This window comes from Callorhinchus milii, unplaced genomic scaffold (genome assembly GCF_018977255.1).
Source record: "Callorhinchus milii isolate IMCB2004 unplaced genomic scaffold, IMCB_Cmil_1.0 Scaffold3, whole genome shotgun sequence".
NCBI classification, from domain to species: Eukaryota; Metazoa; Chordata; class Chondrichthyes; order Chimaeriformes; family Callorhinchidae; genus Callorhinchus; species Callorhinchus milii.
In genome coordinates, this window is record NW_024704744.1 from 68,987,712 (window position 1) to 69,014,618 (window position 26,907).

The 26,907-nt window shown below is 43.0% G+C and overlaps 1 protein-coding gene across 7 annotated transcripts in view; it reads left to right on the forward strand.

Moving 5' to 3' along the window:
* utrophin overlaps window positions 1-26,907 on the forward strand; it is a 118,075-nt gene that overhangs the window by 84,924 nt on the left and 6,244 nt on the right. For 5 of the 7 annotated variants that reach the window (XM_042332833.1, XM_042332831.1, XM_042332832.1 and 2 more), the window contains 9 exons: window positions 1,032-1,198; window positions 2,208-2,319; window positions 3,798-3,934; window positions 8,337-8,375; window positions 9,203-9,268; window positions 12,987-13,052; window positions 13,387-13,545; window positions 16,801-17,041; window positions 24,177-24,285. In XM_042332833.1, coding sequence (XP_042188767.1) covers window positions 1,032-1,198; window positions 2,208-2,319; window positions 3,798-3,934; window positions 8,337-8,375; window positions 9,203-9,268; window positions 12,987-13,052; window positions 13,387-13,545; window positions 16,801-17,041; window positions 24,177-24,285 — 1,096 coding nt within the window. The remainder of the gene's footprint in view (window positions 1-1,031; window positions 1,199-2,207; window positions 2,320-3,797; window positions 3,935-8,336; window positions 8,376-9,202; window positions 9,269-12,986; window positions 13,053-13,386; window positions 13,546-16,800; window positions 17,042-24,176; window positions 24,286-26,907) is intronic. The other 2 variants (XM_042332834.1, XM_042332837.1) reach the window with 1 other exon arrangement.

Genomic DNA, 26,907 nt, shown 5'->3' on the forward strand with positions numbered 1-26,907 from the left:
ATTCTCTATCTCTGTATACTTTGTATATGACAGGCAATTGGTATTTTAATTAAAGTAACCAGAGTTGCATGAAGAATGCCAAACGGTTTTAGTACAGCCAAACTCCTCAGCTTCTCATTAGACAAGCTGGTGACCGTACAGAACTCTGCAGTCAGTGTTTTCTCCCCCACCAGGTTCTGTGAGCCTATGACTTCCATCCTTGTTTGGCTCCCCATTTCCTAAGAGATCTAATTCAGGATCCTCATCCTTGCATTCAAATCCCTCTACCTCCTATTACCTTTACGACCTCCGGCAACCCTTATCAACTCAGCCCCTTTCCTCCACTTACCAATCACTACATTTCCCTGCTCAATGCACAACACCATTGGTGGGTGAGCTTTCAGCCATTCTGCCCCCGTTCTCTGGGAGTCCCTCCACCTCACCCCTTCCCTCTCTCTTCCCTTTTCTAAAGATCACCTTAAGGTCTCTACTTGGCTGAGCTCCTCAGCCCTGCCAGTAGTGTGAAGCACTTTGAGATGTCCTCCTGATGTGAAAGGCGCATCAATGAATTTAATTGTAAATTCATTGCATAGTTTGTTTTCTGGCTCACATTATATTGGTTGCTCACTCTTGAAATGATCAATCTCCTCGGAAGAGAAATCTATTGCTAAACAGCAATGATAAATTTGCTAAACACAAATTTTATTTAAAAAATACTGATAATTTGCTTTTTTTTAAAAAATGTTTCACGATCATGCCAAAAACTGTTAAATATTGTGAAGCATTTGAGACTTTTCATCATTATCAGCACTATATTAAATACAATTATTATTGCTTATACTATGCAACGTTGGTTCATTTACAACTGTAGATGAGTGAGCCCTCTGTATATAAAAGACGATTAGTATTTTAATTAAATTCATCCAGTGGATGCGTTGAGAATACCAGGAGATTGAACGCAGCCTCTAGCACATTACCAGTAATTCATTCACTATGGAATGCAATAATCCTTGAACCAGTGTTGATGTGGATGGTATTTTACTTTCTTCTAGGCTCAGAACAAGACAGAGATTGACGTTAAACTGTTTGTGGAGTGGATGAGACTGGAGCCTCAGTCCGTGGTCTGGCTGCCTGTTCTGCATCGAGTGGCAGCTGCTGAAACAGCAAAACATCAGGCAAAGTGCAACATCTGTAAAGAATGTCCGATTGTTGGATTTAGGTGAGCCGGGTAACAAAATGCCAAATCATGATCTGGAAACCATTTCAGATTTTGCGGTAATTCATTGTGAAACTTCCAAGGGCAAAATAAATAAAGTACAACAGGAGCAATTTAAATTTCTAATGGGTTTGCCAAGTAATTTGATCACTCATGAGAAACCAGAATTGAATGAAGTCTGTTTCATCTGAGAAGAGTATTTGGTTACAGCATCCACTGGCACTCGACCGCATCCTGTTTTTTGCGACTAGGGATATTATTAACAGTGAATTTGCCACATTTTTTATTCTAATTTTAAAAGTGGTGAACTTTTTATTCTTGCGCAGATGCTTCAGGCCATTGAGGAAAGTACAATACAGTTTACACTTATATAGGGCCTTTCTTGTCGAGAGGGTGTCTCAAAGCCCTTGATGCTGCTTGGCTGGGCACCCTGGCTGAGGGGAGTGGGGAGGGGAAAGGTGCCCGAAAATGCTATCAGCTGTCAACGAGGCACGGCTTGAAACGGACCTTGAATGAGGTGAGGGACCGAGTCAGAGGGATTCCAAGATGGAATTCTAGAGATCGGGGAAAGAATGGCAGAAAGCCCATCCCCGATAGTAAGGCAGATTGGGAAGCATAAAGCAGTCTGTTGCTCGCTGAGCGAAGGGTCGGTGGGGTTGAAGGAGGTCGCAGGGGTAGGGTCGGGTGAGACCGTTATGGGATTTTTGCAGTAAAACCTAACTCATTACCATTTCAAGCTGCAGTTAACTGACATCTATATCCGTTTGTATTTTATCATGTGATTTATGGAGAGTCAGGCTTTGAGGTCCTTTTCGGCCTGTCCTCTCGGTCAGGAAGTTACCAGGTGTGAAGGAAAGGGGAGGAGCTGGTGATAAGGAATGATCAGGAAGGAACATCAGCAGAGAAGAAAATTTAGGATTTAAAAAGAAATCACTGTAAATTAAACAGTTTCACTAGTAACAATGGTTCATAAGAAAGAATCTGATTACATTTGGCTTGTGTTTCTGTGCAGGTACCGGAGTCTCAAACACTTCAACTATGACATCTGCCAAAGCTGTTTCTTTTCTGGACGTACAGCAAAAGGACATAAATTGCATTACCCAATGGTGGAGTACTGCACTCCAGTGAGTAATGCATGTTTTATCCTGTAGTCCTCTGCATTGTCTTTATGAAAAGGTTTTGGGCAGGCAGTTTTAAATCTCTGTGAAGTTTCGGTTAAATGAGATCCCCCCCCAGGATTGTAAGGTAAAGACCATCTCCTGGCAGTGCGTTTGCTTTGTTGCTCAGCCTGGTTTCACACACACAGCACAAACCATCCTTCAACATTCGACAATGCCAACTGTCTTTGGAGCTTGTTCTAAAGCTGTGACTTCTAATGATGTTTCGGTGGGAAACACTGGTCAAATTTAGGTGTAGGTGAGAAAATGATGAGGGGTTTGGATGAAGAAGAATTTTTTTTAAGCTCATTTGATCTTATCCTTCCAGATTGCCAACCCTTCTCTCCTCCAATCACAGCATCAAGCTGTTTCTTAATGAGTCAATGATATTTGTGCTAGTGCTAGCTCCTCCACTAAAGCTATTTAATATTTGGTCAATTTCTTCCCCCCCCCCCATTCCATAATCCCTGTTTGCTCATATTTGTGTTTTTTGTGAGAAAATACTTAAATAATAATAATAGTCCTTGCATTTGATATAACGCCTTATCATATCTTCAAGGTATCTCAAAGCGCTTCACAGAAAATACTGTAAAGCGGATTGACTGTATATTTTGTGAACGAAATACAGCAGCCACAGCGCCACAGCAGTGTCCCACAATCAGTCGTGGATTGAGTGAACAATTTTTTTTGAAGCAATCATCACCCCTAGAAAAGCGAATCACCAATTGACTAACAACCGGGTTCCTGTTAGGTAAACAGAGGCATGTGGAGAAGGAAACTTGCCCAACATTTCACCCTGGCAGGAATTTAACCCAGGTTTCTCCCTTGCGAAGCAAGTGCTCTAACCACTGAGCTGGAGGACTCCAATGGCAATACCGCTGATCAAAGTCTTGTGTGACGTGTCTAAAGCTCTGGCCATTTCACAAGATTGGTCTAGATGAAGAAGGCCTCTCGGCCCAACGGACCTCATCTTCCACAATACCCGTCCTCCTGTTTTCAGCGCCCCCTCCATCACTGCATCAAGCTGCTTTTTAAATGAGTCCAGTATCCTGCCCTCTATCTCCTTTCCTGGCAATCATTTCCAGTCATTGATTACCCTCTGTGTAAAGAAAAACTTCCTGGTATCTGTCCTGAAATTGTCCTTTACACCTCTAAACCTATGTCCTCTTGTTCTACTGTCTTGATAAATCCAACACTTTGGTCCAAAGTATTGATCTGGGTTTACTTTTTCAATTACATTTAAAATGTTGTACACCTCCATAAGGTCCCCTTTGAGTCTTTGTATTCTGACTTGATCCTGGACGACATTCACTTTATCATTGAACATAACTTGTCCAGAAAAGTGATGTCTTTGGTTCTAATGTGACAGAATCCTGGCTGGAGTGAAATAGTGAGTGTGAATCTTTACATTGTTCTCTAACAGGATTTCTTTTTGATTCTTTTAGACCACGTCTGGCGAAGATGTCCGAGATTTCACTAAGGTGTTGAAAAACAAGTTCAGGTCAAAAAAATACTTCGCCAAACACCCCCGATTGGGTTACTTGCCCGTCCAAACCGTTCTGGAAGGCGATAACCTTGAAATGTAAGTTTCCTTATGTGACACAGTATTCTGTAATGTACACATGCTGCTGAGTACAACACATGTACACAGCAGCCTGCGGTTTTGTGTGTGGGAGAAACCTTTGCATGCAGAAGTGTCGTTACCATGAAGCAGTGACCACTGTGGTCACCTCCAAGGTAGCGTGCATGTACATCCAGTGGGAGTCCAATACTATATATGAAAGCAATGCTGATACTTACCAGTTCCAATACTATATATGAAAGCAATGCTGATACTTACCAGTTATTGACATATCTTGAGAGCTGCAGGATTAACATCTGTTAGATGTGATTTCCCATCTGTGGCCTGGCCAACGCAAAGCCAGGAAGTATCATCACTTATGAAGAGGAGAGGCAAAATATACTAGGCTTATATTCCTTAGAGTGCAGTAGATTAAGGCGTGATTTGATTGAAGGAATTTAAAATAATGAAAGGAATTGGCAGGTTAGATAGTGGATGACTCTTTCCTCTGGTAGAGGGATCCATTACAGCCTTGAAATCAGAACCAAGATCTGTTCCTGAAATAAATGATTCCCCACAAGGGTCTATCTGGCCGATTGCACACATGTGTGCCCCCCCCACCCTCTTTTTCCTCCTCCTCCCCGCTCCTTCCCTCTCCACATAGCAGTGTCTGTGTAACTAGTGAAGTGACTTGAGTGTTCAGTAAATCCTCTGCTGCAGAGAACAACAATTTGTTATAGATTCTACCAGGCTTCATTTTAAATCATCTGTATTTCTTGGTGTAAGTACATATAGTATATCCAGTACAAAAAAAGTAACACTCAAGGATTTTATCCTTGGTTACTATTTTTTAACCCTTGTGTGCTCAACCTTTGTGTAATATATGTAGAGGATTTCTTGCTTGTTTATGGTTTGTTCATCCTCTTATGTACATCCTGCATTCAACGAAAGCGAGTTTACGAGATTTATTGTTTTTGCAAACAGAAGTAATGATGTAAAGTTTATCAGTGAATAATTAGTTTGGTTAGAACTTGTGATAAGCCATTATATATCCATTGCGTTCACTGAATAGTCCAGGCATTATTACAGAGAGCAATTTGCAGCATCAAGGGCTTTAAGTTCACTTCCATAAGCTGCGTGTCAAGAGACTATCTTCACAACAATGCAGAACATTTTTTATCAAATAACAAATTATTTTTTTGGGGGGTGGGGGGAAGAGGAGAGCTCCATTTCTGAATGGGGATTTTCATTCTCAAGCTGCGGCTTCTAATATTTTGTCTATCGTTTTTAGCAGCGTAGATTTTAAGGATGATAGGAATATGATGTTTTAACGTCAGCAATGATTTCCACTCATAAAACTATTCCCAGTGGATCAATTGATGAACTGCTGAGGGTGAACTGAGCCACACAGATCAGGAAGATCATGGGTTCAATCCTTGATCAGTCTATGCTAAATGAGCTGATCCTGGCTGTGACAGCAATGCAGGCTTTTATTGCTGCAATCAAGCTCAATACCTCAGGGGAGGGCAAAAGGAGTTCCGCTCCAATCACTATCCATTGATGTCTGCATGCTTCTAGTTTTTGGGTTAGGACAGGATCACGGTTGGCTGCAATCACTGGCTGAGCTTTCATTCAAAGAATGAGCGCTTGTTTGAGGTGCCAGAAACCGGATAGTGTCCATGAAACCAATAGCTCAACATCAGGTACTGCCTTCACAAGTTGGGGAAGGACAGACGTAGGTGGGGAGGGAGAATGAGTGGAACTGCAGGTTACTCTCGACTTGTTCACACATCTCAATAAACACTGTGAAGATGATAAATTTGCATAATTTGATTTGTGAACAGATTTCTTGCATTAATTACAACACCTGGTTTGCAATTCATGAATATGAAATTGGAACTCTTCCCCACCCCCACCACCCTCCAGAAAAAAACAGCTAGCCAGCAAGTTTTGAATCCTGAGCCAGGAAAGGACAGTTGTGACTGGCACAGGGAGAAGAGAACAATACAGAGTCTTGTTTTGGGCTTCAGTGGTTTGATGTTTGAGGATGATTTGGGTGGGAGGGGAGGAGTAGGGTTGAATCGTGTATCTCAATATTATGAATAACAAATAGGAAGTTGCAATGAATACAACAAATCCATTTTGTTTATGTTGCTTTTTAGCGTTTGAGAGTGGAAACGCTAAAAAGCAACATAAGCCTCCTTCATGGGAAATGGTTTGTGACACAGTGGGGGCTGGGGAGTGTGTACGTGTGTGTGGGGTTGTTGTGGAAAAATAAGAGTGAAAGGATTTTAAACCAATAGAGGAAAGTGAGTTTTGGGAAATGAAGTAGCACTCAACCTTTTTCAGCTGAAACATAAATGCCTAAACGTTTTGTGTGAGCCGCACTGCCATTAGCACCTTTCTGCCTGGTTGAACTGCTGTAACATTGGTGCTGGAGTTGATGAGCCAATCTAATGTGAATGTCCTCAGCAATAGCAGATTACTGCAATCAGGTTCAACTGCCCCCGTGAACAGGCAGCACAAAGCCTGTGCTAATAACAGTGCGCAGCAGGAGTTACTCCAATAAAATCCCTGGGCTAGAAATAATTCATTAAAATATCAAGGATTTGTTTTTATTTATATAAAAAAGGTCAGATTCACAATCTACAACCTTAAAATGCATTTCTCAACGGGGCTGGACAGGCCACAGTTATAACTCTCCTCCACTCGGTCTTTGTGCTGTGGCTCAGCCACAAGTACTGGCGACAAAAGGCTTGTGATCCATTGCTTTCTGGTGAAAGTTTGTCCACTAATACAGTGTGTCAACCAAGAGGAAGAAAAAGTGTGTGTGTGTATGGGGGAAGGGTGGGGGTTATTTGACTCTAGAGGGAATGGGGCATCACAAACAAGCTTCCATTCTATCTCCTCTCTGTGTCCACATGATGGATCTTCAGGAGAGATCAAAATAACTCAAAACACCCAAGCTACTGCCTTCCCATTATAACATTGAGCTGATTCTTAAATGAGTCCTGTGAGCTGTCTTCCTGGTGATCTATTCCAGCTGCTACACGTTCTGAGTACAGAAGTGCTTCCTGATCACAGTTTAACAAACAGAAGCTGGTGCTCCGCTCACTCTTGGCACATTGAGGTCAATTGAAGGGGAGCTTTCTCAGCTCAGACCAGGCTGCTCATTGTGCCGCAGGTCCCAGTTCACTCCCTGATCTGTGCTGAGAAGACGAGAGAAAAGAATAGGAAAAATAACACCAAATGAAACCCAACCTGCCCAGGATTTTAGAAGGTCACGTAACAAAAGAGAAATATTTGATAAAAATTAAAAATATGGGATTAAGGAAGAGAAATGTAAATAAACGGGTATCACTGGCTCAGATGCGATGGGTTGAATGGCTGGCTTCTGTGCTGTACAATTCCACTATGTTCTGAACAGGAGAGAATTAATTTCTTTCATAAACAATGGGAGTTTTGGGAAATATTGAGATAGAAATTTCATGGAAAAAGTAGCTGTTGTTTGGCAGGTTAGTTTCATGGTCAGAATGGGGGGGGAGGAGGAGAGGGAAGAAGTTTAAGTGAAAGTCTTTTTAAAATGCTCTGTATATTTCTGCCTGAGTACACTCTCACACAGACAGCAACTACACACGCACTTGAGCTTACTTGGATGGACATATATAATCACACTTATAGTAGAGCTGATGTGTGGAACAGATTGCTTTTAAAAGCTGTTAATAATCTGTAAATCAACAACTCTTAAAAAGGAGCTTGTTGTATCTCTGTGATCAAGGATGGAAGGTCATAAGTATAAGAGACACATGATGAAATACTCTGGGCAATGCACTTCCTGTGCACTTGGGATGATGAAAATGTCATATGCTATGCAGCTGGTTAGGCTTGAATAATGCAGGTGTTCTATCAGACTGATATCCTGCAGTTTCATGAGGTTATGCCAGTCACTGGGAAAGTGGGAGGTAAGAAATTTCACAAATTAATCTTCTTGTGAAGCCTTATCCACAATAATTTATCTCTGAAGAGATTAAATAAATTGGCTTGAACTCGTTGATAGTTCAAAGTGCAGGCGGTGAAAAATGCGAGCTTGTCCATGCAAGGGCTGGATGATCCTTCCTTCCTCATCTCATATGTAATTTGGGGAAAGGAATGTTAAAGAGAAAGGAAATACTGTGAGCGGGATGGAAGGGAAAAGAAAACAAGTTATGTAACAAAATTTTTTTTATTAAATGTTACAAAACGGTCTGACAGACTGTGGGTGATATGCACAGGCTTGAGTATTTGGTGCCACAGTTCCTTTCTTCCCTTTCTCAGCAGCTGGACTGAGAACACGGTTCTGCCTTGTTAAGGCTCAGCTCTTCGGCATTCTGATTTGAGTTGTATTAAAGGTTGTTCTGTGGTTTCCTCCACCTTTCTCTTGCAGCCCTGTCACGCTCATCAGTATGTGGCCTGAGCAGTATGAGTAAGTATGGACCTCTTACTCTCCTGCATGCCAAGACCCTCATCTTCATCCTAACCATGATTTACTTCCTGAACTAACTAAACTTCCAGTGCAACTACAATCCAGAAGATCTGGTCTGAGTTTAACTCGGCTGTTTGATTGGGTAGCGCCCTGGGGCTGACTTGTTTTATTTCCAGTCTAAGGAAGTTTTCAATCAAGATCTTCCTTGCAAGTGGGATAAAGCGGGGATTTTATTTCCCTCCATTGTCTGTTTTCTTCATGTAACCAGCTTCAAGATTAATTACTTTAGAAAAACATTAATAACTCATTCTTATGTGGATTATTGTAAGCATGAAGGATGCTTCATGTGAACGTCTGTGTTTTTGCTCGCTCTTTTCCTCTCTCCCAAAAGCTAGGCTGGATGGTGTGTTGGAGAAGCCCTTTAGTGTACTTGTTATTAAAATCAACCCCAAGAGTTACTGGTTTCACCAGCGATTCGCAGCCAGTGGGAACGTTTCCTCCTGTGACTGTCCGAAGACATGGCTGAATAATTAAAACATTCCGTTAGCCTCTGTACAGAACAAAATACCAGGCTTCTCACACTGCACTGTTGCAGTCCATAAAAGTGTGCCCTAACATATTTGATTAAAGTGGATTTACAGCTAGTTAGAGGGAGAGGTGGAAGCAGCTGTGATGTTATCGCACCAATGATATTCGCTTTACAGGGCATGAAGGGCGATAACACCAGTTTTTCATTTAATTTATCTCGATACCAATTGTGTAACTCAAAGTCCCTGACGTTTCTTTGTTTCTTTTATTAAAAAGCAAGTTATTTCTTTTGTCTGCAGCCCTACACAGTCTCCACAGCTGTCCCATGATGACACTCATTCCCGGATAGAACATTATGCCAGCAGGTAAAAATAAAGGATTACGTCATTAAAATGCTAATGTGCTTCTGCAGGTTGTGAAGGGAGGAAATTGGTTTCTGTCGTGTAACTTTACAACAGGCCATCGACCCAAAGGTAAAAGTCACTACGGGTCTTATAAATCATTGCATCGCTGACAGCAGTGTTTGGCCGAGTGAGGTGCTGATCTGGCCTGGCTGTCACTGAGCACAACACCTCCAGCTCACTGTTACCTGATGCTTGTTAGTGAGATCTCAAAGCAGAGAGATACGTCAGGAGATTAGGGGAGAGGGGCGGGGAAGAATTGTTGGCTGGAACACAGGGGGAAGCAATCTATACATCTTTAAAGAAAAGTTCTTTTCTACATCCCCCCAAACTTTCCAAGATGCTTTTTAAAAAAAAATCCTTTTCTGACCACCACCCTCTTGTTTTAAACAAAAACAGAAGTCGCTGGCAACACTCAACAGGTCATGCAGCATCTACAAAATCTGTTTTAATCTACCCTCTGTTTTAATTTGGCTGACTCTTCAAAAGATTGTATCTTAACTTTTTTAAAAAACATCTCTTCTTCATTCAAGCACACATACAAACGCACACAAACGCAATTTTCAAAGTGTTCTCCTCTCATGAAGAGGTGCTGTGTTGACTGGAGTACGGTTCTGGAGATGCTGTCTGTGTTTCTGTACCTCTCATTTATCATGTTTTAGTGTAGGCAGTAGGAGGCAACACACTATGAGGCCTGGAGGGGCATCACAGCCAAGGCTGTCTTCAATTGATACCCACATCCACACACATTTTGAAAGGAGTCGTTAGTTAACAATCTGTAAACTGAAACTGTAACTAAATTTATTTTCCCTTCTCCCTCCAAGCTAGAATATTGAGGCCAATTGTAAGCTCCCCCACCTTTACCCACGCCATAGGCTGATTCCTGATAACTGCAGAGAATGAGGATTAAACACACTGGGGAGCCCTGAATAGGAAATGGATTCTTGAATAGGCTCCAGCTTGCCAGCTCACTCTTCTGGCACAGGGCCTGCCAGGATGAATGTTATCCACGAGATTATTCCTGAACTCTCCACCCATCAGAACATAAAATGTAGCAAAAAAAATTACGAGGGCTTCGTCCTTATGATTGAGTGCTACATACAGGTTTCCATTTGCTTATGTCAGTGACTTGCAGTAGCAACTGTTATCTGATTCTCATTTCAAAGCCCCACAATCACATCAGTCTCGTTTCGTTGATGGCTCAATGTCCATTTTAACACAGGGCCGATAGGAGAATCAGTGCAATTCCAATTACTCAGTATGCTGTTGGGGTATCAAGTCCGAGGATTATGCTTATGTATTGAACTGCCTGAAGTGCTGGGTGACCTGTTTTCAGTATATATCAACCCAGCACTTTTAAGATCTGTAGGTTTAATGCACACTGATTGCTAAGAAAAAGCCACTTTTCCCACTAAATCTTTACAGTGGATGTCCCACCATTAAAACATTGCAAACAAAAAGCACAATTTTTAATGCTAAGAGGACGCCAGATCACAAAGCTGCTGAAAGTTCAACTTATCATTGCTGAATGAGATGTTAGCTTAAGTCCCCATCTGCCTATTCTTCAGGAGACATTAACGATCCCATAACACTATTCAAAAAGAGAAGATTGAAACACCAGGTCACCTTGTCATCATTGAACTGAACTGTTCAAAGTGCAACTCCCGTAGGTTGAACGCCAAAAATGACATTTGCTTTAGTGCTGCCAGCCACAGAATTGTTGCTGCAGATAGCAGAGGTTTTAGTAAACGCTGGCTTTGGAGGTTGCTGTGAACTGAATCCTGAATTCAATTTGCACAATGTATCCAATCATCTTTCAATTAGCAGCACTGAAGGATTAGATTCGATGTCAAATTAAACGCTTAAAGCTGTAGGTTTTTCTTTTGTGAACGATAGCTATCAAAAAGCTATCACCTTACAAGTTTCGGTCTCCTATTTAGTAATGCTGGATTTGCTGAGGCTGACATTTCAAGCACACCACGTTTTTGAATGGCGATGTGTTTGGAGACTGAGTGGTGAAAGACAACTCTGAATTAACACTTGCCTGAGATCCTGCAGTTCCCCACTGCAATTCTCATCTGTGGTTAAATGCTTCATTCCTCATATTGTCTCCAGAACTGAAGATATTTTTGTCTTTGAGGTTTAATGGGTAGATTTTAATATATAATGTGTATATTTTAGGTAGTTCTTTTTTTAAAAAAAACTGTGACCTCTGAGTAAATCTGTGCCATTTCAGTCCAAAGTAAAATGTGCAGAAAGTGAGAAACACTCAATTTTAGGGTTCCAGTTCAATGGTGAAGGGGCAGGCACTACATGTATGAAAAACATGTTTATTGAACTTTCCTTCCCTTTGAATCCATTGTGACCAATGAGGGTGGTTCTTCCCCCAAACAAACAAGGTTGCCAGAAACTCTTCCATGAAGACTGTTGAATTCAAGATCCTCGTCCTTACATTGTCTCTCCATAGCCTCACCCCATCTTACCTCTGTGACATTTTCTTTGTACCTTATCAGGTGAAGACGTATCTAAACGCTTTGATTACTGTTGAGTGCAGTGATTTTTTTGTAGGCGAATATGGCAGCCATTTTGCATGTACCAAAGTCCCAACCATGGATTGATTGACCTATTTTATTTGGGGGATTGATAGACAGGACACCGGGAGAAACTGCCTTCCATTTTTGAATAATGCCACAGAATCTTTTAACATCCACCCCAACAGACAGGACCTCGGTTTAAAGTTTAATCTGGAGGATGACAAAACAACAAGAAGATTACATTTGTATAGTGCCTTTCACGTCGGGAGGATGTCTCAAGACACTGGACAGAGTACAGCATTTCAGACCCGAGCTGGGGTCAGAGGGGGGGAAGGGGGGTGGCCAATGGCATGGTCGAAGAGGAGGGTCTTGAGGCGGGACTTGAAGGAGGCTAAGGAGGGGGTGAGGCGGAGTGACTGTGGGATGGAATTCCAGAGGTTGGGGGCAGAGTAGCTGAAGGCTCTCCTGCCAATGGTGGGACGGGTGGGTCGGGTGACGTGGAGCAGGCCAGAGCCGGCTGAGCGGAGGGAATGGGCGGGCTGGTAGGAGGTTAGGAGGTCGCAGAGGTAGGGTGGGGCGAGGCCATAGAGGGCTTTGTATGTAAGGACCAGGATCTTGAACTGGATCTTCTGAAGGATAGAGAGCCAATGGAGTCGGGCAAGAGTGGGGGAGATGGGGTCATGGAGATTGGTGCAGGAGAGGACACGGGCTGCAGAGTTCTGGATTATCTGCAGCCTGTGGAGGGAGAAGTTGGGAAGGCCGACAAGTAGGGCGTTTGCATAGTCGAGCCTGGAGATAATGAAGACACCTCCCAACAATACAGCACTGTGCTGAAGTGTCAGGTTAAACTATGTTAGTTCTAACATGCGGCTCGAATCCACAGCTGTCTGACTCAGAGGCAAGAATGCTACCAAATGAGTCCTGCCACTCTTCCTGTAATTTTGACTCCATCCCCTCCCCTGAGAGATAATGACAACCGTGTGGGTTCACCTACAAATACACAGTCACTGCACTTCACAGTATATTCTGTGGAGCACTTTGAGACATCCTCCTGACCTGAAATGCAAGGATTAATTATTATTTATTGATCATTTTTAGTTTCTTTTTGATTGTTTATGGAATGATATACTATCTCCTCTTTCGCTCAGGTTGGCACAGATGGAAAGAACCAATGGCTCCATGCTCACAGACAGCAGCTCGACCACAGGAAGCATGTAAGTGATTAGAGCAATTTCTGACTGGGAAAGGGCAGCTGCTCAACAGGCGGCAGAAGATATCATTTTTATTGATCACCACTTAAAATGGCCTACTGCTCAAACCAGCCCGTCACTGAGGTGCACAATAAACACCCCAGCGAGTTGGTGAATGAATTTTGTTCCTTTGAGGTGTAATTGAATCAATAAGATTCATTTGTTCACAGCTTGAACTGGCATGTGGCTGATGGGCATCTGACATGCTTCCCGCTTAGTGTGAGTAAAGTAGTGAAAAAGTCTGTCCGAGGAAGAGGAAGAGTGTGAAATGAGTCTGTCTTGTATGTTTGTGGTGCAGAGACGATGAGCACACGTTGATCCAACATTACTGTCAGACACTGGGAAGAGAGTCTCCCATCAGCCAGCCACAGAGCCCTGCCCAGATCCTGAAGTCCGTGCAGAAGGAAGAACAAGGAGAGCTGGAACACATTATTGCCGACCTTGAAGAGGAGCAAAGGTAAAGACGAGTTATTGCTTGCTTTTTTTTACTTATTCAGTGATTTCACCAGAACTTTCTTCTGACTTGATGTTAGTTATCCTGAAAACTAATTCTGAGAGGAGGTCTTTTAGTGGAATCTCTTCTGCTAGCTTTTAATTAAACTTTACACCAAGGGCAAAAATATGGGTTTGCAATTGGGCTATGTCACTGCACCAAATGCAATTCCGTGACCGTAATTGATGGATTTGCAATTTGGGATCTTCTGACCAAGAACCAGTCCCCAAATCACATCATAATTGTGACTTAGAATATTGTTTTAGAAGACTTCAGCGTGTAACAAATGTTCCTCACGATCATGACTGCCAGTGTGTGACGATTGTGGGTTCCAGGGTTCAGTGTTTGTAATCTGCCAATATCTAATATTGGTGGAACAAGCTCGATGGGCTGAATGGCCTCCTCCTGTACCTGTGGCCTGTTCGCCATCCTGTAAGTGATCTGGGAGTTCTTGATGGTGACACATCGCTTGGTATTTGAAATGCAAACGTTTCCATTATTAGAGTAGGTGGAAGGGAGTCAATACCAGCACAAACTTGATAAGCCAAATGATCCCCTCTCTCCTGTGCTGTAAAGTTTGTAGGATTACCCAGTACTAGCAACCTTCAATTTGAGATGTTAAAAAATTCTTTTTTTTTCTCCATATCACACCATTGAGACGTCTCCAAGCATTTCGCAGAATATGCTGCAAAGTGAATTGACTGAATATTTTCCGGGTGAAATGTGGTGGATGGTAGCATGTAGAAAACAATGAACCCAGAAAGGCTGTGCTTACCTCGACTTTAATGAGGAAGTCCAGGCCTGCTTCTCTCGATAAGTAAATACAGTGATGGGGGAATTATTCCTTCCTATTAACATTGCTTATCAACAGTCCCAGTTTGTGCTGCCTGAAAAAATATATAAAATCCTAGTTTCAAAAGAAAAATTCTGCTAAACACCGAACTCTCCGCACAATTTCTGCTTCACCGATTGGAATCTGTTTCATGAATTCAAAGCTTGTGGATTTTTTTCTTTTTAAAAGTTGTGTGGGGTAGGATGGAAAATATTTTTTTCTTCAAAAACCTCTCAAAGATTAAACTGCTAACGTATGAATCAGAAATGAAGCTGTGACTAGCATTTAAAGATTGTTGTGAAGTATAATCCATATGTGACAAAAAGAGGAGAGGTATGAGTGATTCGGTGGCCTTCTCTGCCGAAAGTCCTTTCTTTGCTGCTAGGTTTTACCCTGCTAAGACTTGTGGGCAGTGCATTAACACAACACATCTGATGTGCTTTTCTGAATATGATGGCAGCTGCAAAGCATTAATGATTGAACAAAAAACCCGAACCTCACCCTTAGGTACAAACTATCTGAGCTTAGGCACGGACGATTACAAAGGGGACAACCGGACACAAAGACATTCACATTTATCAGGGAAAGGTTGCTGTGACCAATACAAATGGTTTAAACATGTGAGCTCAGAGTACCAATGAGAAGTGTTGCATTTCATCTGAATGGGAATACCTGAGTAATGAAAAGCTTGTCTTTGCCACTTGAAAGAATGACTGCTTTCAACATGGGGATAGTGCAAGAGCCAAACAGTTATTACAGTATAATATTCTTAATGTATGAAATCTGAGGGCTTCATTGGGTTAACACAATTCTGGGAGCTGGGTCTGAATTCATTGTAGATCTGATGATGTTCTCCTCTGCTAACTGGCTGTCAGGGCCTTGTGTGAAATCAGTTTGGACAGTCCCAACCCAGCTCTTAGCAGGTGTGAGTTCACAGCAAAAATGTGCTTAATTCAACCTAAATTGGCAATTTCATTCAGGCCACAGGACAGCTGGTGTGGGAAGTGGCAATAGCATGCTCTTTTGAGGTTGGGGATTAGGACCATTGTGAAGAGAGAAGTGTCTTTACTCTTGATCTGGCTGAGCTGTTTGTGATCTGGGAGCACTTGTTGGTGAGCACTTAAAAAGGAAAATGTCCCAGGTCCCAGCATGAACACCCCCAACACCTGGATGAGCGTGAATTTCAAATGGGGAGGGGAAAATTGTTTCTCTGTAAGATCCTGTCTTCTTTTACGGCATCTAGCGACCTTCTGTCACCCCTGTTAAAAGGATTCATTGCTGCTCACCTCAGTCGTGTTTTGTTGATGTAACCTTGTACTGGTTAAAACTGAGTTTCGGAATGGACAATAATGTACTGTCGATGGGGAAAGAGATTGAAAACCTTTTAGTTATTTCTGCAGCAAAAATTGATTAAGCATATTTCTGTAGCATTAGCAAAGTTGACCTTGTGCCACACTAACATCTCAAAACCCTTCAGAAAAACAATCAGAATCACTGAGATTTTTGATCAAAGAGATTTTAAGGATGGGTAGCAGGGTCATAAAGTGAAGAGATTTTGATGTCATTTGTATTCCCTCTCACAAGTACGTCAAGTGTAACCTTTTCAATGGAGCTGTGTTTTTAAGGAAATGTGAGGAACGGACAGATTTTGAAGAAAGTTACTGGTGAACTGATTCTTAATGACCGTATCATCTCGATTCATTTCCACATTTTCATTTATTTCATTTAATAAACTCTCCCATGCTAGAATGCTAAACGTATGTATCTGAAGCATGGTATTTATAAATGTCTGTGAACATGAACCATGCCAATTGTGCATAGATGATTATAAAGTAATATATTTCTTTAGGCCAACCAATAAATGTTACACTGACAGATCTGTAGGTGGAAACTGAAGCCATCCATCTACTTCACAAGGTTTGTTTAAATAACCTGGAAATATTAATTAGAGATGAGTCTCGCTCTCTCAGCCTGGTTTTTATAACCGATGAATATCCATCCACTCCATAAATTTCCTGATTAACATATTCTCCTCCTGCTGCATTAATTCATTAGATTTATTGCCAGCTATCTTACACAATGTGGGCTTGAGCAAGAGGACGCTGTGCGGGACCATGATTTTACTGAATTATTCAGTGCTTCTATCTGTGTGGCAGGACTGCTGTGTGTTAGTCTTGTGTGTCCGCATGTGTCGCATATTGTGCGTGACATTCCTGTGTGTATACTGTGTGCCACATGTGTGTGACATTCCTGCGTGTGTACACAGTGCGCCGGGTGGTATGCGTGACAGCTCTATGTGTGTACGCTGTATGCCACGTATTGTGCACAGCAGCCCTGTGCGTGGCAGCTGCATTTGCAATTAATTCTCATCCTTCCTGCCCTCACAGGACTCTGCAAGCTGAATACGAGCGTTTAAAACAGCAGCACCTGCTGAAGGGGCTCAATCCGTCATCTCCACACGACCCTTTCTCTCCCACCCAGCAGAGCCCCCAGGATGCTGAGCTCCTGGCCGAGGCCAAGCTCCTGCGACAGCACAAGGGGAGGCTGGAAGCCAGGATGCAGATCCTGGAGGATCACAACAAGCAATTGGAGTCACAGCTGTGTCGTCTGCGTAAACTACTGGAAGAGGTAATAACCACTGGTGGGAAAGCCAGGTATTTGAAACATGCAGAAGCCCGTCACCATGCTGAAGAGTATCTGAAGTATCTTAAGTTCCACATTTATATGCTGCCTACACATCCAAATTCCCATATCTGGAATGGCTACTGGCGTTCCCTGAAGCGACCCATCCTACTTACCTAATTCCACAGAGTATTGAGCTGGAAATGGCAAAATCCGAGGCTGGGACCCAGAATAGGCGTTGGGATACTGCTGGAGTCTAACCAGCTAAAACTGCATAGCTTGCCATTGAGAGTACAGTCTGGCAAGCTTTCCTGCTGCTGGTCCTGCTAAGACAACCCTCCCCTTTAGGGCTTTGATTTGCAGGATTAACAGGAGCTGACTAGTCTGACTTTCCTTGTCCTGCTGATCAGCCTGGATGGCGGTGCTGTCATCAGCAATGTCCTGGAAAACTGCAGACCTACTTTGGTCAGGATTCTAACATTCCATTGGCAAGCATGTCACCTTGGAGCCAGTCACGCCAATGTTAAAAGGCTTATTATTGCATTATTTATTATAGCAGGATTGCGTTCTCCAGCCAACGTGTGGTGTAAAGTGCTGTTTATAGAAGGGAGGTGAAATCCTCTACTAGCACCCAAATGTTTACAGGTTTCTTTATGATGTGTGTTAATGTGGTGGTGCCCAGATTGAACCTTTAGGAATCAGTGAAGAGACGGCAATATTCAACCCAAAGGCAAAAGGTACCAGTTAATACACTGTCACTGTTAGTCAGATGACAACAGCAACGACAACAAAATTACTTTTGTATAGTGGCTTTCACGTCAGGAAGACATCCCAAAGCACTGGACAAATAGTGTTTCGGACCCGAGCTGGGGGTCGGGATCAGGCGGGGCGGAGGGCAGTGGGGGAAGGAGGGTGATCGAAGGACGGTCAAAGAGCAGAACTTGAGATAGGTCTTGAAGGAGGCAAAGAAGGGGGCGAGGCAGAGTTACTACGGGATGGAGGGGGCGGGGCAGAGTGGCTGAAGACTCACCCGCCAATGGTGGGACAGGCGAGGCAGGGAGATGTGAAGCAGGCCGGAGCCCGCTGAGTGTGAAGGAGCGGACAGATTAGTAGTGGGTTAGTTCGCAGAGGTAGGGGAGAGCAAGGCCATGAAGAACTTTGAAGGTGAGGACCAGGATCTTGAACTGTATTGTGTGATACAGAGAGAAAAGGTTCTGTACTCTCGGTTCCCAGTGGGACTGATGCTATGAGCTGTATACTACGAGTCATTGAAGCATCAAGTAAAGGGAATTGATTGCAGTTTGCAGGTGATTTGCTCTGTAAATGGATGAAGTCTCATTCTAATGCACGGCCTTGGGGTGCTGAGGCCTTTCTTATTTTCAGTTTATAATTGGCTGCGTTCTTTAGTTCAAAAGAAAAATCTATCAGCAATGATTGAACGATTGAGCTCACTATTCTGTACTTCACTTTGCTGATCCTTTGCTGGCTTATACCTCCCCAAGCTCCTACCTCCAACTACAGTAGAAATCCCTCATGTAAAAGTTCACTGAATCCAAATAGAACTCTGCCAGAAGATTTGCCTCTGAATTTACCTTGTGACAAATGAAGTAACTAAATCATTTGCGTGCAGATGAGGTATTTCTGGTCTCTCTCTGCCTCTAGAAATTCACAGGGAATTAGACAAGTTCCTGTCAGCTAAAAGGATTCGGGAATATTAGATTTAATGATAGATACCTTGAAGGAATTCTGTGGGAATTGGCTGGGGTGGCTGGTGGAACAATGGGCTGCTCCTGCCTGAAATTGTTGTTGTATTTTCCGGTCCGACCTCGTGCTGCTGTTTTCTAGCCATTTGGTGGGAATTTTGAAATGTTTGCACAAAAAAGATCATTCTCAAGTGGGCATCTGTGTATGCATTTCAGTGACCACCTGGCAGTTTAGCGATAACGCAGCTAAGTGAAGTCACCCTAATGTGAAACTGCCCAGAGAGTATTTAACATGTGGGATTTCCTGATAGCCACTGGCCAATCACTTCTCACTGCACAGAACAGGAAGACAATTGATTGAAAGGATTGTTCTTGAAAAGAGCCAACGCAGACAATGGGCCAAATGACCTTCTGCTGTGAATATTTATGGTTCTCTTGCTCCGCCTCACTCAGCCAGTCCGGAAACTTGGCGTCTTGTTTGACCCTCAACTGTTCTTTCTACCCCACATTTGTGCCATGACCCACTCTGCCTTCCCCCAACTCCGCAACATTGCCCGGCTCCGCCACAGCCTGTCACCTCAGGCCGCTGAAAACTTCATTCACACTTGGGCTCAACTATGTCAACTCCCTGCTTGTCGGCCTTCCCAAATCTTCCCTCCACGAGCTGCAGATTATCCAGAACTCTACAGCTCGTGTCCTCTCCTGCAAAGCCAATGTTGCAGTTGTGCAGAGGCTATAACCATGCACTGTGAATATCTGTGGTTCTTCTGCTCTGCCTCACTCAGCGGGTCCGGAACCTTGGCGTTTCTCACAATAACTGAGGAAGGTAATAGCCGAGGAAGGTACAATGCAACACCATCAACATCTGCTTGATGTGCTGAGCCTGAGCTCATTGGCCGAGGTAACCATGTGGAAAAGATTACCATCTCTGTGCCTGAGTCAGGAATGTCACAGCCTGGCCACTCAATACCACATCTGAGAGTTTTCACATGATGGCTCTGCAAAAATCGTCCCTGGCTTTCCACTCCACGCAATAATTGAGGAAGGTAATAACCAGGAATGTACAATGCAGCACCATCAACGCCATTTGCATTTATATTGCACCTGTCACGGCGGGAGGATGTCTCGAAGGGAAAGTGCTTCACACAGTTGACTGGTCACCCGAACTTGGGTGGGGGAGGGAGGAGATGACCAAAAGCGCAGTAAAAGAGATGAGTCTTAAGCTTCCCATCATGTGGAAAATGGAATTGAGAATTTAAATGTAATTTTCCATGAATTCAGAACGCCACAGGACATGTCACTTAGTGAACAAAGTGACATTCTGTGCAATTTATCCTGTCAGGCAAAGTAGACTGACTGGAACCAAGAACCAACAGAGAGCCAGTCAATAACTAGGAGTATTGATTGCCACTTACATCTCGGTGTGTATGTATGTTCACTCACAATAGAGCTCACTTTGCCTGAAGCCCAGGAATAATGAAAGGATGGGTGGGGGTGCAATAGCTGGAGTAGCTTCTCAAAGCTGCAAAACAATCTACAGTGGCTGAACCCAGCCAGTATTGACCTGTAATAAAATTGCGCAATTCTGAATGGCTTGTTAGCCCAAAGTCCTCACAACTTTCTTGAAAGAATCTTTCGAAAATGTTTTGTTTCCACTTTGGATGGGGAGAAGCTGTGATTTCTTTCCATTAATGTCCTTTGATTCAGCTCGTGAACCCATCCCTTCCAATTGTACCATAGTGAATTCCAGATAACTTACTAAACGTAATGAAGAAACACAGGTACAATTGCAAAGAGAGGAGGCTCTGTAATTTCTCCTTATGGGCTCTTATTTGAACTTTAAACCCAATGCTCCTTCCTGCACATTCAATCCACATGGTTCAACCAGATGCAGTGACATTTGCATGGCTCTGGCAGGAATTCGAACCATTGTGTTTCACAGAGAGTCAGTATTTCTCTATTCTTCCTCCTTTAACCTTCTGTCCCAGTCACAGAGTTATCGAGCCTTTTTCATTGTGAAGGTATTAAACCACGTTTTGTTGGGATCCAAATATCTGTTGCTCTCAGGAGAAACATTTCTAGAAATAACGTTTTTACGAGGCTCGCTAATTTTGTACTCGCTTACTCCATGGTCATAGTTTCAAGTAAAATAATCTGTTTTTATCCTCCCTCCACAGGCGGCAGATAATCCAGAACTCTGCAGCCCGTGTCCTCTCCCGCACCAAATTCCGTGACCCCATCTCCCCCACTCTCGCCCGACTCCATTGGCTCCCTATCCTTCAGAGGATCCAGTTCAAGATCCTGGTTCTCACCCACAAAGCCCTCCATGGCCTCGCCCCACCCTACCTCTGACCTCCTAACCCCCTACCAGCCGACCCTCTCTCTCCATTCAGCCGGCTCTGGCCTGCTCCACGTCCCCCGACCCACCCACCCCACCATTGGTGGGAGAGCCTTCAGCCACTCTGCCCTCAAACTCTGGAATTCCATCCCCCAGTCACTCCGCCTCGACCCCTCCTTAGCCTCCTTCAAGTCCCGCCTCAAAACCCTCCTCTTCGACCATGCCATTGGTCAACCCCCTTCCCCTCCCCTCCCTTCTCCCCGTCTGACCCCAGCTTGGGTCTGAAAAGCTGTACACTGTCCAGTGCCTTGGGACGTCCTCCCGACGTGAAAGGCACTATATAAATGTAATGTTGTTGTAGTAATCATTCTTTTTGGCAGTTAGAAACTTGACTCATCTTTATTTTTAATTAGAGTGACTCTTGATGTTAAAAGTAGTGTTTTTTTTAATTCCAACCATGTGACACTTTAAATATGATGTTTTGTTGCCAATATGGAGGAGTAAAAGGGTAGCTGCTGGCCTATTACATTAGCCTCATTAGAGCTGAAAGGACAGAAGCCTTGCTCCACGGTGTATAAAGTGGTTTTGTATTACCTTTGTTAGGACCAATGCTATTACCTTGCCAGGGAATGTTTACCTATTCATTGTAGTGATGGAGCTATGGGTGTAAACTACTGATCCTCATATGACCTTGAGTGTACAATAAAGCCTTTGGCTTTAAACATTCTGAAATTCGTTCACCTCATCGCAGTTGAAATGGTTTGTACCACAATGTCCCTCAGCTGCAGTGGTAGTTTGTTTCCTGTGACTTGTGAAATATTGGCTCATTTGTTCTCGAGGAGAATATTGTGTATCCGCACATCTTGAGCTATTGCATGCAACAGTTTTTGGTTGTGGGGATGGTAAGATTGCAACATTTCTGAGCTGTTCTATGTGTTTATAATGAAAACACGCTGTTTTTAAAAAGTGAAATGGATCTAGCTATTTTAAAAATGACAAGTTTGTCCCAAGAAAGGTGAGTTGATGGGAAAGCAGCTCTGCTCATAGAATTATACAGCACAGAAGGAGGCCATTCGGCCCATCAGGTCTGTGACGGCTCTTTGAAAAGAGCTATCCAAATCAATCACACTCTCCTCTCTCCCTGTAGCCCTGCAAACTTGCCCCCAATCAAAAAACTCAGTTAATCCATGGTCATTGAATAACACTTGCTCTGTGGCTGCTATGTTCTTGGTTGATCCATTCAACAAGATCTGAACAATGCTGTGACAAATATTCTGTGTTAATTAGCATTTTGGTTAGAGCTTTCTTTAACTAGTTAGTTGAAGCGGCTGCATTTAGTCTCTCAGTCGTTGTATTTCAAGTAAGATCAGCAAAGAGGTGAACTCTCTGGGCATTAAGCCAAACCACCAGATTCATTGGAGGCAGGAGACATTAACTGTTTTTGTAGCTTGCGAGATCTTACCTATCCCATATCCATGTCTTACATTGATATTGTCATTCAACAACATCAACAACAACTTGCATTTATATAGTGGTAAAGTTTCAGAGCACTTGACCCTGAGCTCAGGAGAGACGGGAGGTGATCATATGCACTGGTGAAGAGGGAAGTCTTCAGGCGTGATCTGAAAATGGTCAAGGAGAGGGTAAAACAGACGGATTTAGGCAGAGTTCCAGAGTCTAGGATTACAGTGGCTGAAAGGACAGCCGCTGATAGTGGAATGCGGAGATAAGGAGGCGAAAGCCAGCTGAACAAAGGGGGCAGGTAAAAGATAAAATGATAAAAGATAGCCAATATGAGTTTATGAAGGGGAAAACCCAGAAGGTGGTGGTTTAGGGAATGTCATCAGGCTGGGAGAATGTTACCAGTGGAGTTCCACAGGAGTGTGTTTTGGGACCTCTTTTATTTAACATCTTCATAAACGACCTGGAGCTAGGAATCACAAGCACAGTGACCATGATGTAGACCATGATCAGCTGTTTTTCTTGTACCGAACAGTAGAACTAGAGTACACAGCCTGCGATTGAAGGGTGCGTAAATTCAGAACAAATCTGCGGAAACATTACTTCAGTGAGCGAGAGTAAACTTATGGAACAGGCTCCCTAAGGAGACAGTGGAAGCAGAAAATGTTTGTTTTAAGAACAAATTAGATAGATTTTCTGCTAGAAAATAATATGTTGGGATGCAGTATATAGTTTGGGACACAACATGTCAAGCGACTGCCAGGATGGTGGAAGGCATCCTAGATGGACCTTGGTCTTCTTTCGTCTTATCAAATTCTTATGTTCTTAGATAGAGGAGTGGGGTGTAAGCAGGGAGGTGCCAGAGTTGAAGTGATTTGTACGCAAGTGTGAGGATCTTAAAATCGATCTGTTCTGCAATATGGAGCCTGGCAAGGACTGAGGTGATGGGGTTACAGAGTTGATTACAGACTAGTTCCATTTACTAACTGTTGTACTGAGAAGACTATACTGTAGTGTCTAGGCTCAGAATAACACGTATGTACATAAAATTTTTATTTGTTCGCTGACTTTGCAGTAATTTGTGGAGTCCTGTAGCTCAGTGGTTAGAGCACTCGCCTTGCAAGAGAGACACCTGGATTCAATTCCAGACAGGGCGAAACCTTGGGCAAGTTTCCTTACTCCACACATCTAATAATAATCCCTCCAAAAAACAAAACAATAATAAATTGGTCATTTTCAATCCACGACTGTCTGTGCGCAATTGGCTGCTGCTGCGTTTTGCCCACAAATATTACAGTCAATTCACTTTACAGCATATTCTGTGAAGCGCTTTGAGACATCTAGAAGTCGTGAAAAGCGCTATGTCAAATGCAATGATTATTATTATAATCCTGTGAAGCGCTCTTGAGAGATTTTGATGACATGATAAGATGTCATCAAAACGATTGTCAAGCATTATTATTATCTGTGAACAGAAGGACGGGGCTATAAAAATGGTGTCCCAATGATGGTAAATGTTATATTGCCGACAGCTTTTAATATACTTAGAAATCCTTGCCAGCCTTGTAAAAATCAACAACTTCCAGTATAAATTTATTGAACGATCTGACTTACACTGTTGAATTTTTTTTTAATATAGCCATCGACCGATCCCAAAGTGAACGGGGTTGCTGCCGTTTCTCCATCCACCTCCTTTCAGCTATCTGAGTATGGCCAGCTCTTCAATGAGGACTTCAGCTCACAGACAGGTTAGCGTTGGATGAAAAAAACTGCAAGTTGACCTGAAGTGCAACAGTACATAAAGTGTCCTATACATCAGGCAAATGGTTGAAATTAGGCTTGTCACCCATCTGGTTCCAAGGGATGTGCCTAGTATTTGGGTAATGATATAAGAGCGCAGGGCAGCAAGTCAGACCCTTCCACAGACCACAGACAATCTACTTAATTGAAAAGAAACAACTTGCAGCAATAATGTGAGAGGAATGAGCAGGGAATTAGTGCAGTAGAGGAGATGACCACACCAGCTTAGGCATAATTGGCCTAAATCACTTCTGTCTCTACTGTAATTCTTATTATTCTATCAACAACAATTTTACACTTATGTAGTGCCTTTCACTCCAGGCAGTGTCTCAGAGGGGTGCACAGAGCCAGCTTTGAGTGGAGGAAAGTGAGGGCTGGGGGGAGGGGGGAGCTAAAAACACAGTTGAAAAGAAAAGTCTTCAGGCAGGTTTTAAAGTTGGGAAGGGAGGGGGTGAGTGGACGGACACTGGGATGGATTCCATTCCTTACTGTTCAATTCCTTACTTACCAATCCTTATTCCAAACCTCCTCAGGAAAGGTTATGCAAGGTTTCTCCTTGCTTCCCAAAGGTAAGCCATGTATAGCTTCAGAATATCCACGACTTTAAATCCCACATCACTTATCCAGCGCTGGTTACCTTTCCATTTTCCCCAGAGCTATTGTGATCCACAGAATGCTTTATGAATTCAGTGTGCACTTCACTCAAACCTAGAACCTCATCATGAATGGAAGCTTACTTGCTAGGTTATTTTATATAGGAAAGAAAGGCTGTGGTAACCGTTAATTATTGGCCATTGAAAACTCTTGGGTTAGTAAGAAGAAAATCCGAAGGTTAACTTGTGTGCGAAATGAATGACGAGATGCACTGACTGACTACAATGATGAGTGTAAAGAAAGTGAAAAAAGCTGCCACAGACAGTATTACTGTACATGCTGCATCAAGCCAGCAACACCGACATGCCTTTCGGCTATAAACTCAACCCTGGATGTGAAAGAGGATTTTATTTTTGCTGTCAATCAGACTGTCTCTTCCTCCTCCTGTTGTGACAGTGGTTAATCCACATTGCAGGTGGCTGCCTTGAAGGTGTGCAGATGTACCTTATAGCACACAATGGATTAAGAGTGACAGCTTCAGATTTCAGTTTTTAAAGAAATCACAAATTTCCTAGGAGGTATTGGTTTAAACAAAATTATCAATATAATAGTTGCATGTCTTGTGTACTGGCAGGCCCTGAGGTTGCAGCACAGTTGTGACTCCAATATCAACCTGATCGCATTGCTACTGAGGCCCAAGAAGGCTAACCTGCACCTCTGTACCTGTCACTCTGACTAGTTTCAAATTGCCTGAGAAGTAGCTTAAGCAATAGTTTCAAACCAGCCACCCACAGAGGCACTGTGGTGCTTCATCTTTCACCTCGGTACACCTACCTTTCAGCCATTCAGCCCTCCACTCTCGGGAACTTTATCCGGGGTCCCTCTCTCCCCATCTTTAAAGCTTGATTTAAGACCTTTCATTCTAACCATCCTTTTGGTTACAATGGCTTCCCCCCACCCCCACCCTCCTTCAAACGCTGCCCAGCTTGGGTGAACAGTTAGCTGGGTGAAATATTCTGAAATGTCCTCCTGACATGCAACACTCTATCAACTCTATTATTGTTGGTTGTAGGTTTAAATTTAACAAATTGACCATTTCATTTCTTTGGGAGAATGCTTAATCCACTTACACTTATATTTGAGAGGTACTTATCTCTTTTTGGTGAGCCGAGTATCATATTATTGTTTTAAGTGGGTCCATTGTTCCATTCAGATATCATGAAATCGTATTTTTTATTGATGCATTTGTGCTGCAAATGATTAGATCTGAGATTGAATCCTTGCCTATATTCCCATCCCCGACATGAGAGGTTAACACAGAATTCCATATGGAGTGGAGTTCCTGTGGGTCAGAATACTGTTGTTTACTGGAAGAAATCCCAATTTGAGAGTCAGTACTGTTAGGAATTCTGTTGAAAATTGCCACGTTTTAGACTCCATTTTCTGTGGTGCGTTTTCTCAGATCAGGAAATTCATGTTACATGTCACATGTTGATCTTAATGGTTGATTGACACAAGTGTGAGCGACTTCAGTAGCTGGTCCCACCACCATTTCTTTCTTTGACCATCAATATCTTCCTCTTGGGAGATAGTGTTCACCTGGGGATAGTGTCTGCATGTAACTGGACATCCTTGCAATCAACTTGGCATGTAAGCATGGAGCGCGGAGCAGGTTGGCTATCAGCACAGCAACTCAATGTTTCACAGAAAGTCTATGTTGCTGATGGCCGACTGTGTAGCTATACCCTGGAATACAGGCACTGGTGTAGGATGTAAGGATCCTCATTACATTGCATCCAGCAAAAGTGGATCTATTCTGGAAGACTTTAATTTTTACCCCAACCCTCCGGAGTTCATGCTCCAGAATAGAACCACTTATTTGGAGCCAAAAGATGCATGTAATGATGATCCTTACAGTGGATATAGCACCTATCATGGCAGGAGGCTGTCTTGTAACGTTTCACAGGATTTATTGT